Source organism: Cylas formicarius, unplaced genomic scaffold (assembly GCF_029955315.1).
Source record: "Cylas formicarius isolate icCylForm1 unplaced genomic scaffold, icCylForm1.1 PGA_scaffold_6__28_contigs__length_40554024, whole genome shotgun sequence".
Taxonomy (NCBI): domain Eukaryota; kingdom Metazoa; phylum Arthropoda; class Insecta; order Coleoptera; family Brentidae; genus Cylas; species Cylas formicarius.
The window spans coordinates 11,869,119-11,885,389 of NW_026844347.1; the positions used below are offsets into that span (position 1 = coordinate 11,869,119).

The 16,271-nt window shown below is 32.8% G+C and overlaps 1 protein-coding gene across 2 annotated transcripts in view; it reads right to left on the minus strand.

Annotated features, from left to right (window-relative positions):
- The window catches only part of LOC132702785 (uncharacterized), a 30,088-nt gene that overhangs the window by 2,585 nt on the left and 11,232 nt on the right, over window positions 1-16,271 (minus strand). For both annotated transcript variants that reach the window (XM_060671563.1, XM_060671564.1), the window contains exons 3-8: window positions 9,556-9,818; window positions 9,204-9,497; window positions 6,055-6,203; window positions 5,809-6,001; window positions 2,972-3,129; window positions 2,334-2,508 (exon numbers count right to left, since the gene is read on the minus strand). In XM_060671563.1, coding sequence (XP_060527546.1) covers window positions 2,334-2,508; window positions 2,972-3,129; window positions 5,809-6,001; window positions 6,055-6,203; window positions 9,204-9,497; window positions 9,556-9,818 — 1,232 coding nt within the window. The remainder of the gene's footprint in view (window positions 1-2,333; window positions 2,509-2,971; window positions 3,130-5,808; window positions 6,002-6,054; window positions 6,204-9,203; window positions 9,498-9,555; window positions 9,819-16,271) is intronic.

Consider the following 16,271-nt stretch of genomic DNA (forward strand, 5'->3'; position numbering starts at 1 on the left):
TCGTCTGGAGCAAATCAATATAAATCACAATACTATGATAATTTGTGGAAGTTAACACATAAATTGTAAAGAGCGTTTTGAAACTGGATATGGGATCTGGGTGACTGCGGTAAGAAAACATGAAAACGTAATTTTTGTCAGTAGAAGATAATGATCAATTCCCCTCTCAGGATAGAAAGCCTCGTCTCTGAACATTAGATACTTCAGTAACCTTCTCTGCACACTCTCACTAGACTGAGAGTGGCATTTATATTATTTGTGACCATATCACCGAGCTATAGCCAAGCTTGAACCTAACATAACAATAGAATAATATTTAAATAGTAGATGAGCTACAAAAATGCCTGCAATTTTTTACTACGAATCCATCCATACTATAATTAAAGACTATAGAAGTTTTTGTGTGGTGGTAACGACCACATCACACTTGCTGATGTTAAGATGCAATGGGTTGTTAATATATCTGCAGAAGCAATCTTCTCGCAGAGATATGAGATATGAAATCATCTATCAATATATTCAACGCAAGTAGTTCAAGGTTAGAACCCTGAGGCACACCAGAAGTTGATCCATCTGGTCAACGCTTGGTGGAAGCCAGTGTATATAACGTCAACTTGACCTTACTTATTCAGGGAGTCACAGATATAAGAAGACAGGGAACATAATTTTTTGATCGACGAACGATTTTTTTGCATAAAAACCATTTTGTTGCGTAGTGGAATTTGAAAAAAAATAAATTTATGTAATATAATCTAAAATATTTTCGATAAATTGCAAAACATCGAAATAGGTCGGTAATTTTCAGCTGCGGATGATGACGTCTTTTGAGAGGATAAACTCCGACAATTTTCCAAAGTTCAAATCACAAACACTCGTTTTATGTACCAGGTTGGCTTTGGTCAGGACCAACAGTCATTTTGTTTTTCAATGCTTGATCGGAATTAATGGACACGGTTGAAGATGAACATAGACACGGCAGCTGGGATTCGCAAATCTGCCTTCCTGCTCTGAATAAATGCCTCTGAAATTGTTAGGACTCTCATGTATGCCTATACCGCTATTACCGCTCAGCACGACGAACAAAATTAGTATAAACAATGCGCGACTGAAACTTAATTGACTTGCGCATTGCGATATATTAGTCCAAATAATAAATTATAATAAAAGTGTGAGAGCCCTGTCAACATCCTCGTTGATAAGTGGAACTCACTATCTCAACGCAGAAGTTAGCAAAAGCTTGGTCTAATTAACAGTTATTTACGTTAGTTACAAAGTTATATTTAAAATTTGGGAGCCAACGAAAGTTTTATACCAATTATAGTCGGAATAGTGATTTAACTGCAACTGTGAAATAAGTAATTGGAAAATTCTGGCTGACTGGATCAACTGTTGATGCTAAACACACTAATAGTTCAAAAACAAGCCGTTCAAATGTCAATTCGCTTCGTAGACAAGAATTGCTAATTTCAAGAAGCTCTTTATAACGTATACTCACTAAAGACCTCCGTCCTCAAATGTCAATTTATGGTTCAGATTTTAAGCCAGAACTATTCGAAAAAGAAACTGGTCAAGCAGTGAATGTTACTGGTGCTTGATCACGACATGATAACACACTTGTTTTTGCCTACATTGGCTAGTGAGACAATGCAATTACTGCATGAGACATTTGCTGGTTGTGTACTCTCTTTTTATAGGGTTATTTAAAGTGAAAGTTACCATACCATCAACCCCGCAGCCACGCGTGCAGTGAAGGAAGTATTTCAAAAAAGTGAGGTGTGGCGGTCATTTGCCTGAGATGGTATCCTATAAATAACTCTATCATTTGTACTTTACGACTCTATAAAAAAATAACATTATAAAGAGCTTTCTTTTTTATTTAATTTAAATATTGCGTTTATTTTGTTTTAAAGCTGAAACATTCAACTCATTTATGTTTGCTCTGTCTCTGAAAGGAAATAGGAGGAGTTGTGCAAATATTTTACGAAAGGAATTCCTATAGCGCCTAAAAAGCTTCACGGATTTTCATAACCAGATGGTGTTTCCTGACATAATCGCAAAAAGATTTTTGTCTCACCTTTACATCACCACTTATTTTAAGCACCGTTGATATTTCAGAAAATAATTTCCTGTCGATTTATTTGATTTTTCCTTTTTCAAATTCCCAATATCATCATACTTCCCAAGAATTTTCAATAAAAAAGCATACATTTTTAATTAACGAAAACGATTATAGCTTAAATCGAATAAACAATTAAAAAATATCTTCGTCGTAACTCTTTCATAATAATTTGAAAATCCGTTACAACCATACAAGTACACAAAAATACACTTACGTGACAATTCTTGTCCTCCGTTATATCCGCGTATAAGTCCCAGAAGGAAGTACCGGAATGAGATCCTACAAACCACGCAGCTAAAATGCTACTCCCCTTATACAGCGCCTTTTTAAGACCAGGCAGACTTTCCTGTTCGGTCGGCGAGTTTTGATTTATCAAACACAATATATACCTAAATGGGAAAACAGAATCTTAATAACTCATAATAAAGGGTGATTCAAAAAGATCATTTGATAGGGCCGCAATTTTAGTATTTGGTTGTTTGCGGATTGAGTTCTAGTGAAATTCATGCAGAAAAAAATTAATTTTTAAATCCACCGTCTTTTTTTGAATCACCCTTCATAATAGTTAACAAAGTGTTAATAGTTTTAGTTAGTTTATTGGATATTTAATTCACTATCCAATTGGTTATTTAAAATATTATTTTAAAATTAAAAAATGTATTACAAAAATTTGTATATTGTTATATTATTGTGATTGTCCTTTGTTTTGTTATGTTGTTAAATGAAATATATTCATGGAACAATGCTTATTATCTACTTGTACTTACTTTTACTTTGATTAACTAATAATTCAAAATTATAAAGTTAAAGAAAGTCATATTTTTCAAAATATAATATGAGATGTTCTCTTACCTGTCACATTTTGGCTGCGACTTAACAAACCTATATGCACGATTTACTCTTATAATAGGTTCGATAATCTCCATGTTGATAGTGTCTGCCAGCTTATCTGAAAGCTCTTTTGGTTCTCTCTTTGACGCGAGTGACTTTTGAGCCATTTTCAATATTTCCTAAAAAAACAGCACGATCACATTCACTGAGTCAGGGATGACGTAAAACATCCCTTAAGAATCTTATTTTCGTATAAACCATCTATTTTTACAACTTTTCTGATTTGGCAATTTAAAAAACGACAATATAAAAATTGATTTTTGAAACGAATCCTAGAGCCTGTTATTTCTATTAATGATATATTTTTTTGCAATTTATTGAAAATTTGGTAAAAAAAATCATAAAAAGAAATGAAAACCTAAAAAATGCATTAGGAATAGGAAGGAGCAAAAAAATATATTGTTAGCTAGGACGCTTAACTAAATGGATGAAGCTTATTAAATGGATGAAACCCATTTAAAAATTTTCTACATAATTTATATGCCAGGGAGACAACACGTTTGACCTTGGCCATTTGGAACTACACAATATGGAGTCTTGGTAAATACACTTAAAAATAGACTATAAATTAGATTATTAATTAACAATTATATTAAAATTTAATGAGGACGATGGAATAAATCTATGAATAATAGACTAGATGCGAGTAGACAAAAAAAAAACGAAAATATCCAGCTGAAGACAATGGTCAGTAAAAAGTGAACGTATAGCAAAATAACTCAAAAACCTGAAGCACTGAGGTTACTAATAAATAGGTCAATAATACGTGTAGGTATTAAAAAAGCTGAACGTTCTCTCAGAACTCTAGTTAGGACGTTAGAATAGAAATCTAACAATTCTGAAGTTGCCATGTCAGAAAACTCTACGTTTTCCCAGACTGCTATAATTGATCCTACATCATCCCAGATTTAAAAGACCTGAGTCTATTATTTGGTTATTTAGAGATTTCAATTTCAGTTTAATTTCTTAGAACAATGGATTATATGCAAGAATTTTAGTTTGGTCGAATAAGATTTGATGTCCGGTTTCATGAATATGTTCGGCAACTGCTAATGAGCTTATTTGTAGTAGTCTTAAGACTCTTTCATTTTCTTTTAGCCTAATTGATATTTTTAGTTCTCTTCCTCCAATGTATATTTTGCTAAATTTTTTTGGGCATAAATAAATTTTAGAGTAAGGTTCGCTCACTATCCATGGCCAATCCTAGGTTTTTTTTTCATTTTCAGTAAGTTCCATATAAATTCCGCGAGTGACTTTTCCAAGTGCAGTACGAAATATTAGACAGAGTTCTTAAATCAAAATCAACCCTATCATTGGCAGAGGTGACCTGCTGCCTCTCAGTTAACTGGCTTCCAATAAGTGTTAAGGCATTCTCCTAAAAACGAAGATAACCCAAAACAGCAATCAAAAGAGAGCGATCGAGTTTGTCGGTCACTTTTAACAAAGTAGTTGAACAGCTGCGGTCCACTCGAAACCATGACTGCATTGCAAAGTCAGAATTATACACATTTTTAATGACGTCATTTTTTTTATTTATTATATTCCCAAAACCCGATATGACTGCGGACTGCAGACAATATATTCTCATTGAAACTACGTTTTTTGAGTTAGAGAAAAGTTTATCAAGAAATATAGAAAAAAACTAAAATCAGCCCGATGGTGCAAAACTACAGACCTGTAGTGCAAAATTGATGTAGAAATTAGTGTACATAACTGATTGATATATATCATATCAATCATATATCAAATCCGTATATTGGAGAAGCGATCCACCACTACTAACCTTGTCTTATACTACTTTGTTGGTAGTAAGATATTACGAGGCTTAATAAAGGTGTACCAACAAGACAATCTCTTCAGTGTTTAGTGGAATGATTTAACGCTAGTGGTAGTATTGAATATGAAAAACGGAAAGTGGTAAACCGGAATGGTATCAATGAGGAAACAAAATTGAGAAATCGAGATTTCTGTATCATCTAGATGTTGTTTCAGTTGTTTATTAAGTACATTTTAGTGGCAAAATTCTATTGGGGCGCAGATCCTTCAGTTCCCTTTGTTAAAAAAATTTTTGAGCCCTTCCAACACTAATGGAGAGTGGAAGGTTAAAGAAATTTTGCAAGGTCAATAGCCTTAGAATCTACAGAAAAAAAAAGTTGAAGTAATTTCCCCTAAAGCAGCTAGTTAAAAATTAAATTCTGGACTATTTTCCTTTTTATAAGAAGAATAAAAATTTTAAAGCTCAGGATGTAAACCAGATTTCACGATATTTGTAAATTAATAGTTAATATAATATAATAATATTGTATGTTCTTCGCATCAATTTTCTGCATGTAGCTTTATATGATATAATTGTTGTTATAAATTGATATAAATATTTTAAATTAGGCCAGATCCAAGATGTTCTGCTTTTAGTAATTCTGAAGGGAGCGTGACGATAGAATTTCTGTCAGTAAATTAAAAAGTTTTACCATTAATTTTATTCAGATGGTACAAGTTAGCAGCTGCCATCAAAATTCTTAAAACTCAAATATGTACGAAAAATTGGCTTAGGTTTAGATTAAGAGATAATCAGATATAACTAGAACAAGGTCAACACCCGAGTCAGGTACGAAATCACTATTTGAGCACAGAATTACATCCAGCAAGGAAACACTCTGCCTAGTTGGTTCATCTATGATTTGTTTTAAGTCGTATGACCTTCCTATTTCCTACAAATTCATTAAAGAACGCCTCAGTCAATGGGGGAAATCGATTGAATAGTCTTGCGCATTGATCATGGACCTTTCTGTATTTTGTACCTGTACGTATTCGACAGCGGGCTCTACATATTCCCTGGCGTCGCCGGCATCAGCATCCAAATAAGTTTTAGCAGCGTGATTCACGAACTCGGTGAGGGACTTCGCTGGCTTCTTTGTATCGAAAAGCGCTTTTTTGGGGAAACCCTGGTTCTTCAAGAAACCGTTGAACAATACTTGAACAGTTGTGAGATACCTGAAAATAGTACGAATTAACAAATTAATGACAAAAGAGGATTAGTTTTTTACTCTGTGTGTTTCTTCGGATCCGTCACGTATTGCAACATGCTAACAATTCGACTAGTGAGCATTTGAATCCAATGCCTTCTGAAAGAATGGTTTTCGATAAGCTCGGTGAACTTTGCATAACGAAATCTACCCGTTTCGTCAGTGAAAACCTGAAAAACAAGAACTGCTCTCAATTTTCAATTATCGATATGTAACAACCGTTCAGAAAGCATACAACCTATATTCTTCTATTCTATATTTTAGTATTATCTAGTAACCATACAACCAAAACTGATAGTGATCGAGGGGAAACATATACAGAGTATTTCATTAATTGGAGACTAGGCTTTTCCAGACCTACGTTTATGTGACTTTTTTTTCAGAATAACCAATCTGAAGCCGAGCTTTGCTGCATGTTTCTTGAAACACTATATAACTAGGCGAAATAAAATGAAAGGCTCATATTATCGATATAATTCTGAATCACAATATTATAATGAAAAAATCAGTAAACATTAACGAAGTAATAATCTGACAATCTTTTTTGCCATAAAAAAGTAATTGTTGAAAAGCGAACTAGGAAAAGGAGGTATGGAAGTGGACAAAATGTGCGGAACGATCAAACAATTGCTAACACATTGCTGATCCATTATCGGATGAACTATAACATACAGGGTTAGTAAAAAGTTTCGAAACGGTCGTATATCTCAGGAATTATCAGATTTCAATTTATGAAATTTAGAATATGAAGGTTTCTAATTACGTTGGATCCAGTGGCGACATACGCGATGCTGCAACATGCACGTTTTTTTACTTAAGCTTCTAAACTTTTTTATTTTACATAGAAAGGGTTTTTACTTCATACACAAATTCAACTTTTTGGTAGGAATGACAATGGAAATAATTAATTATTTAATCGATAATGTAGAACTCAATTTGTGAACAACATAATTATTGATTGGAACCAATTGCTCAACTTAAATAGAAATAAAAACCTACTTAAAAACAAAGGCAAAAGGTACTTATTTTAATTAATGCTTAAACTGACGTCCTTCGGTTTCTTGACAATGGCCTAATAGTACTATATCCGAACATGTGAAATGACGAAAGAGGGTTGATTGGTAAACGTATGTGGTTCCAACAAGATGGTGCACCTCACCATTATACACAAAATGTGGATCGAGTGGCCGTTTAGTTCACCAGATTTAAATTCCCTATATTTTTTTGTTTTTTTCCAAATCAGTTTCGGAGCGGGAGCATTGAAAATGCCATCTTGGCGAAACGTCTGAAGGATTCTAATTGAAGTTCAACAAACGAACGGATGATATCCCGGAATATATTGTCATGGCCTTTTTCCATCCATGAATCAATAGGTGAAAACATTTGCATTAAAACGAAAGGTACAGAATATAAGTTAGGCTTGTGCCATTTTTCTACCCAGGCGTGGTCTGTACTTCTTTTGTTGTTGTAAATAAACCACTCCATAACAATTAGAAAATCAATTCAAAACCAAAACTAAAATATTCTGGTTGAAAAAAATTTCTTTGCGAAACTACAAGACTCGAAACTATGTTACCAAATTATATCAAATATCAATAAAAATTTTGTTTCTGCTGGAGAAAAGCATTTTACCCTACAACTTTGTGGTGTTTTATAAAAAATATATATTTAAATCTTTTTATAACTGTTTTTGAATTTCAATGCGAGAATGACAACTTTGAAAAAATTAGACATTTTTTAAAAAATCTTCCTTCCTATTATTTATTATTTATTTATCGTATTCCTATGAGCTCCTATGTCTTTCAACCTGCAGCTTTTATGGCAGCATCATAAATAGCCTTGCATACCTTAGAAATTTTACAAACGACTTATAGAAAAATTGAAAATAGTTTTTCCCATTTAACCACCTATATTTTATTTTAATAAAATAAAAGTGAATATCACGTATAACAGTATGACACAATCTTATTTTTAGAACTATATAACCTTCATTAATCCAAATCTTATCAAGATAAAATATTTTTTTATTCTCTTTGGCACTTCGTTTTACTTAATTTTGACATGCAAGAATTTTAGTTTGATCAAATAAGATTTGATGTTGGTCGAATTCATGATTGTGTTCGGCAAGAGTTTATTTGGTTCTTGTATTTTCTTTTAGTCTAGTTGATACTCCTGTTTCTGCTTTGTATTATTTGCTACACATGCATGGAATGCTATAAACTTCTAGTATCTCAAACGGAATTTTGTCTTTGACAGATCGAAGATATGAAGAGATTTTTGGACAAATGGAAAATCAGATTTTAAAGCTATATTTCTTAGTTTTGATTTGTGGTCAGGGATATTTTTAATGGAAGTAAGGATCACAGTGGCAAGTGTGGGGATGATTTCGGATTCATTTTCTTCAGAAATAATTAGAAAGAAGAACATATGAAAGTGTTTTAATTTTGAATTCAGTGGCGAGTTTTACGACTCTGTAATCTTGTAATCAAGACAGTTGATAAACGATGATTTTTAGGCCGGATGGTGATGTGACAATGCATTAAGATATCGCTCTTGGCGCCTAGGTTTTCAGTAAACAGAAGGTCCCGTTTTATTATTAGTTTCCCATTCAATATTAAAACGTATATAAGGGTTTATAGATTTAAAATCGCTAAAAAAATCTCAGAGGCATTCTTGACTATGAGGTCAAATAACAAAAGTGTCTTCAGACTTTCCATTTTTTGGTTTTAGATGGAAGGTGTCGAGGCTTTCTTCTTAAAAGCTTCCGTAAATACATTTGTGATTTTTCCCAGCATTTTTTAATTAAGACAGTTGGCATTTTAGACTCTTTTTAATATATCTCAAATAATGTTGAGAGTAAAGGTCAACAAGTTCCAATTATCAACAACAAATTTCTTTGAAAAATTGAACAAATATACTTATTAGAGTGCCACCGCAAGTATTCTTTAATAATTCTATAATTAAAGTGTCATTTATTTCCCTTTACTCCATTGCTCCAAAACGAAAACAAGACCTATTTATTATCATCGAATTAGCATAGATCAAAAATAATTTTACAGAGTTTACGCCTATGGCCGACACCGGAAAAAATTTCCCATTTTATTACTCTCTGTTTTTCTAAAATAGCCTATAACGTATTGCAGCTATCAACTTTTTAGTACTCCATTTACCTTAAACGATTTTTCGTCGCCGATGTAACTAAGTATATACTTGGCCATGTCAGAGTGTAAAAAATTATCAAAGAACAAATGAATTCTTTCCAGAATTGGCGGCAACACCGACGAATGTCCCGAATGGCTTTCCGCACGTTGTTGGGCGTCAGGCCCGACGAAAGAGTTGAACGTTTGCATTAGCATCGGCAAAAAGCTCATCACATTAAACTTCTTCCCATCGCTTCCCTGACCAAGATAAGAGTTCGCCAAACTTAACATGTCGTTCAAATCGAAACTGTTCTGCTCTTCGCGCTGAAATGTTATTTTTATTCTAATAATTATGACACATTTGGAGAAAAAAACAGCTTACCGCCGTTTTGGCCTTTTGTTTTTGTTTCTTTGATGGAGTTGGTTTTTCCACCTTTTCAGGTAAAGAGTCGGCGAACATGTTAACGAGTTGACCCAGCGCCGCGGGATCGAATCCTCCATTGTTCTCGTTCCCGCCCATTAGAGACCCAAGACCTTGGAGCACGTTCAGTGGATTGTTGTCGCCTCCGCCTTGGAAAGTCCCCATCAACGATCCAAGTGCTTGCAAACCGGCGAGAAGGTCACCTCCCGGTTCCTTGGAGTTACCTAGATTACAATTAAAATATGAAGAAAAATTATTTAAAAAAATATGTTCTTTTCAAACATTTTCGGAAATGCAACATTGTCGTTTCTTACAGTGGCATATAGAAACATCGTTATCCCAAATAGCAGACCATACGATCTTTCCAACAGAGCCTGGAACGAGTTTTAAGTTGTACTGAATGTGCTCATTCGCAGATTAAAGTTCCAACATTTTTTGTTTTAAATCGGGTGTTTTAGGATTCGTAAATCTAGTATTTGTTGGGAATTTTAAGTTTGCGTATGCGCTTAAACCAACTGAGCAATAAATGTCAAGTCTCCTCTTTTAATTAATCTTCTAATAAATGTAATGTTTGCAATCTTAAAATGTTGGAAACCGGAAACTATTTTTTGCAAAATTTGTTTGCAGGAGTGCAAATAATAAGCGATCGTCGTGTAGAATTACACATTTTACACTCTGTCTGATTTGATGATTGCTTTGTATTCACCTTAAATACCTGCCGGGAAAGATCTTTAATTGCTTCACAGATGACTAAATCCCAAATGAAAGACAGGCTTATTTGGGTATTTCGTTAGTTTGGATAGAAGAAAGGGCCAGATGCAAGTATTTTAGTATGAGTCAATAAAAATATGGTGTTATTTGTGCAATTCTGTCTGATATCTGGTGTTCTTTTAGTCTGGTTGATATTTTTCGAACAACTTCCCTGATGTGTTCTTTGCGACAGTTGTAGTAGTAGTACTAGTAGTTATAGTGGTAGTAGTGTAGGAGAGAATCTAGATTTTATGTTATATGTAGGAAACGATATTTTTTAATTGGCCGTCTGATATCTTGGGAACGAAAGGTGTTTGAGGGAAGAACTAAGATGAGATGTGTTAATTCCAGATTTAGATAATAAAGTAAGGAATTGATCACGGAGAAATTTTGATCTGGATCGTGATGCGATAATACATTTAGGTATCGACCAGGTTCCTAAGACACTAAACATCATCTCAAACATCATAAAAACCTCCCTGCATACCTTTTTATTTTAATTAAAAAATGTCTTCACATGTAACGGGCAAATTTACGAACAAATATTAGCAACAACTATGGATTCCCCACTTTCCCCTGTAATCGTTAATATTTTTAATCAACTTTTTGGAAAAGAAGCCATTGATAAATTGTATTTAAAAACTGTGGAAAAGATATTTATTTATTTATTTCATTCAACATGCAGACGTAGCTTCCCAATTACAGAATGGCACAATATACGCTTATACTATTTAAGAAAATTGGGAAAGTGAGCAATACATTTCTTATCTCTACAATGACACAAAGGTTTAGATTTAAATAACTTTAAATAACAGTGTTCGAAGTGTTTTCGGAGCGCGAGCATTGAAGATGCCAAGTGAGATTTTGGCGAAACGTCTGCAGGATTCCAGTCGGATGCAAGATTTGCAGGATTCCAGTCGGAGTTCAACGAGCGAACGGATGATATCCCGGAATATAGTGTCATCACATTTTTCCATCCGTGAATCAATACGTGAGAATATATATATATATATATATATATATATATATATATATATATATATATATATATATATATATATATATATATATATATATATATATATATATATATATATATATATATATATATATATATCTCCGTATCTATCTCGTTTTGAGCACATCTAATTAAAGGGGAGTTAGAAAAGTAATTTCACCTAAACCGCTCCCTCGGAAATGCCAATCTCGTTCGCACCTGATATGAATTAGCTCAAATAATTTATACAAAAAGAAAAATTGATAAGATTATTTACAATTTTGTAAAGAAAAGCAACATCATAACGGTTTCTTCGAGTTTCAAGCGATCTATAAAAGCGAGTTATAAAATTTTAAATTTTCTTCGTAGGAGTAAAACTGGCGACCTCTCTTGTACCTGAAGCTTAAGTCATTAAAAAAAAATTGTATCTTCCTATCCTAACAATGTGCAAATCATACAAAATTGTTGTTCATTGAGCAGTTTTACTTTTACATGTTCGGAAAATTTATTGCCTTTGTATTAAATATGAAGAAAATTTAGTAATTCATTCCACATTTGGATTGCGGTTCTGGGTCTGAGCACTTCAAAAACTTGAGTAGCTCTTGTCGTATGTCTTTGAGATAAAAACTTAAACTTAAACGATACTTTGTCTTACCGTTCTTTAGCAATTTCTATGTGAAAATTGCACATGATTCTTACGCTGATTGAAAGTCTACAGCTATTTTGCAGCCGTTGGATTGATTTTTTCGTTTGCCGCGACAGCGAACTGTCAAAGACTTTATCACAATAATTAAATACAGATACAACTAAAATCTGTTTAGTTTTATATTATTTGTATTTTTTATACGCGCAGATACGCCGCTGTTATTTTCTTTTTACGTGAAGTTCGAAAGATAGAGAACTACCAAATATCTATAATCCCTAGGTTTCTTCTTGTTAAGCGATTAGGATAGTTTTGGTTAGTTAATTTAAACTTTTAGATTGCACTGTTATTTTCTTAGGTTTTTTTTTGTCTGTTACCATTAGTTGTGACTTTTCAAGGTTAAGTTCAAAATAGTGGTCTTGTGTTTACTTTTTGCATACCATAATTTAGTCTCTCTTGTGTTTCTACAATGTTCGGTGTGTTAATGGGCAGTGAGTCGTCCGCATATTGGCCCAAGGTTTCGAATATTTCACACTGTCTTTCATATTTGCGACGTACATCGAGAAAAACAATGTGGAAACAACCGAGCCCTGTGGCACACCTTTTTTGACAATTTTAAAATCAGATTTTTCTGTCCCCTTTGTTTACTCACCATAACGCAGCTGCACCTGCTACTAATTGCACTCTATTGTTTTTGAATCTTAATGCCACGTCGCTAATTTATTGAGAAAAAATTGAAAATATTAAAAAACAACATACTTTTCCGTTACCTAATACGTAATCTTTCCAATATCAACAATAAATTTTAAGTCTTACAAATATTTGTTAAGCCATATTGTCTGAATTTTTAGACGGAACACCCTGAATCCCACTATTGTATAGTTCTCAGCTATCGCCCTTATATTACTTGCGTTAAGTTTTTCTTATATTCACCGATTCAATCTTTTTCACAAAATTCATTTTTCTTCATTAATATTCATTCATTCACAGAAATACTTCAATCCGTCTAGCAAAAATGATGAAGATAAAATTTAAAAAAGGAGATTCAAAAATACGTTTTTGTTTTTACAAAATAATAAATTTTGATATTAAGACAAAATAAGAAACAACTAATTACTTAGTCATGTCTCTGAAGTAATCATTTTAAGTTTATTTATTATTTCAATGTTTACGTTTACTTCATTTTGACTTGATTCTTGATTGAATGTCGTTCTTTGATGTCTAGTAAGTAGAAATAATGGAATTGAATTGAGGGGGCTTTTACTTGATAAAAATCCATTTAACACAATTAGATTAAAGAAAAAACTTGCAGATTTCCACCGTTATTTATTGATTTATGACAGATTTGTGTTGTCGATGAAACAGCTGTCATAAACCAATAAATAACTGTGAATATCTGAACATTTTTTATTCTAATTTAATTGTAAGAAATAATGACACTATCCCCACCTTCGTATATAGGACACCTACACATACCGGACAGTACCGGATCACTCTGCAAAAAACCAATGACAGTACGCAATGACGAAGCACCACGCGATATAGAATTAAGCAGTATTAAAAATAAATTGACAAAACAAATTGTAAACGAGAATCGACAGCAGAACTATGAGAGAGAGCATATATCGGGGAAACCAAAAGACCTTTTGACGTTAGAATTGAAGAACATACGAAGCACACAACGAGGGGTGCAACCTATGGACCAAAAAACACAACATCAAATGGTCCGAAGTTCGGCTTGTCCGCAAGGTACCTCATTGGCAAAAGCGCGAGTTTAAGGAAGCTGTATTTATTAAAAACAACGGAAACAAGTCTACCAATGCAAGCATGGAACTATCTACAATCTGACAACCCTTAATAGAGCGCACCAATGTTGGCGTCCTAGCGGAACAACCTCTTGCTTGACTGCGCCCGACTCCATCACGGGTAAACGCTGGAGTCTAGTATATAAGCCCCGCAGCCTTATAATTAAAATTAATTTGCACTTGATAACGCTCGAAACGCTGTGTAAAACAAAAAAGGCAATGGAAGTTAGTATTTCTACTTAAAATTGAAATGCACAAATTTTATTTTAGATACATGGCTGACTAGAAAACGAAGTTTATGAAAAAACTTGAATCGATAGGTTATAGGGCAACCTTAAACTCCATTACAAAATCAAATTGTTTTTCTTGTCGATTACATACATTTTACCTGGAGTCAAAGTACACTTGAAAAGCGCCCTTGAATTAGTTTTGCGGTCTTAGAACAAATTCCAATTTCACCTTAAATGGTATAAAGTAATTGCTACGCATATTTATATATTCCAATAACATGGAATATAAATACAAAGCTTATCTAACAATTAAACTTATTTTTATGTCGCCACATGAAATTATCCTTGACATAACAAAAATTTTTGATGGCCAATTTTAATCGACAAACATTTTCCGCACGCGATATAGTAGTAGAAAAAATTGAACCACTTTTTGGACGGCAAAATCCAGTAGCAAAGTCAGTTTTCTTCTAAAGCTCACAAATGTTGAGATACAAACTAAACTTGTGTGTTTTTTTTTAATGGAACGCATAGAACAATTTTACTAGGCTAGGTTTTCCGTTTTCCTAATATACTTTAGTAGTAACGTTAACCTAAAATATGATAACTATGAATATAATAGTGAGAAAGACATAATAAGGGCGTATTAATCAATGCGCACACGCAAGTTTATTTTGAGAGATAACTAAGGATGTATGTATGCTTTTTATGTTATGGGATATTTAGTCAAATACAATTATTAAAAGATATAAATTCATTTAAAAATCACGTGTATAGCTTATATATCAAAATTTCGAAGAAAACTGACTACGCCACTGGATCCTATGTAAAAAACCCCAAACCAACTTTCACGTTTTCGCTAAGTTTCCACATAACCGAACTACAAAGGGTATTTAAAAATCCAAAATTTCCAAAATCGTCCTGTTTCTACATTATAATATTTATGTTTGTGCCACCTTTCATTTTATGAGAAAGTAATTAGCCGTAAAACTATCAAAAATGAGACACACAGTACAATTTGAGATAAAAGTGCTAAAATACTGAATAAAAGTCAAAGTTCTGTTTCTTTTATTAAGTGTAGGTACTCATATCAGTAGACATACGGTTTTTAAAGGGTTTGGAATATAATTTTGTCAAAATTTAAATAATGCAAGCAAAATTATAGAGGGAATTGCAATAATAGATGATCAGATATTATAAATGATACAAACCTTCTACAGTTGGTAAAAAACGATTTCTTATGAAAAAGGATTCATATAAACTTATTTACTAAGCAATAATTTTAAGGATACAGGCTAAAAAAAGAGAGAAAGTGAAAAGTTTTGTTTAATTCTGATTATTCATTTGTTAATAATAAGTTTAAATTATAGGGGCTTTTAATAAGTAAATTAATAGTTCTAATATAATTAATAAATATACGGAGTGATTAGATTAGATACTAGATGAACAATGTTAAGCTATAACATGAATTGGATAAAACATCAAAAACGCTAATTAAAACTTTATTTTTCAAAATAATCCTACCATCTGCTGTATCGTGAGAACGGTAATAAAATTATCTATTTATTCAAAATAAAATTTCCTAATTTTTCAATCATTTTTTGTGACAGTTTTTTTGAAATATCTATTGAGAGCTATCCAATCTTGAAAAATTAAAAAGAGTTTTGAGTAGAGCTTACAAAACTACAATTCCTTGCTCATTTAAACTTACCTGCAAAGGCAGTGCCATTAAAATAGCAACAAACATATCCGAGCCTTAGAAATCAGTAATGGTTGGAAACAAAATGGTTGTGTCTCGCTCACCTTATATTCAGAAGGTTTTACACAATTAGATGGGGAAATGTAAGAATATATTTGCATATCATTTGCATATGGTCAAGTAATTATTGCATATGTATAGAAAACTAGAGGAAGAACTAATAAATAACTACCACAGTAAACAATAAGAGGTTATTATAAATACAAATACTTGGGAAAAATAATATTGGAGAAATGAAATACAGATAGGGTTACACAAAATATATTGATACGTGCAAGATTATGTATACCAAAGCATTTTATGTATTCTATGGTCACCGAGAGTTACACTACGAATAAAAACACGAATCTATAAAGCAATTGTCGAACCTATAGGGAGAGTGCTGGCCAATAAACAATAAAGATAATTGTAAAGCATAAGCAGTTGACGCTTGTGTAGAATATCAAGAGTGGAATCAGACAAAAAACAAAAATAGAAGCCACGGATGAGTCAA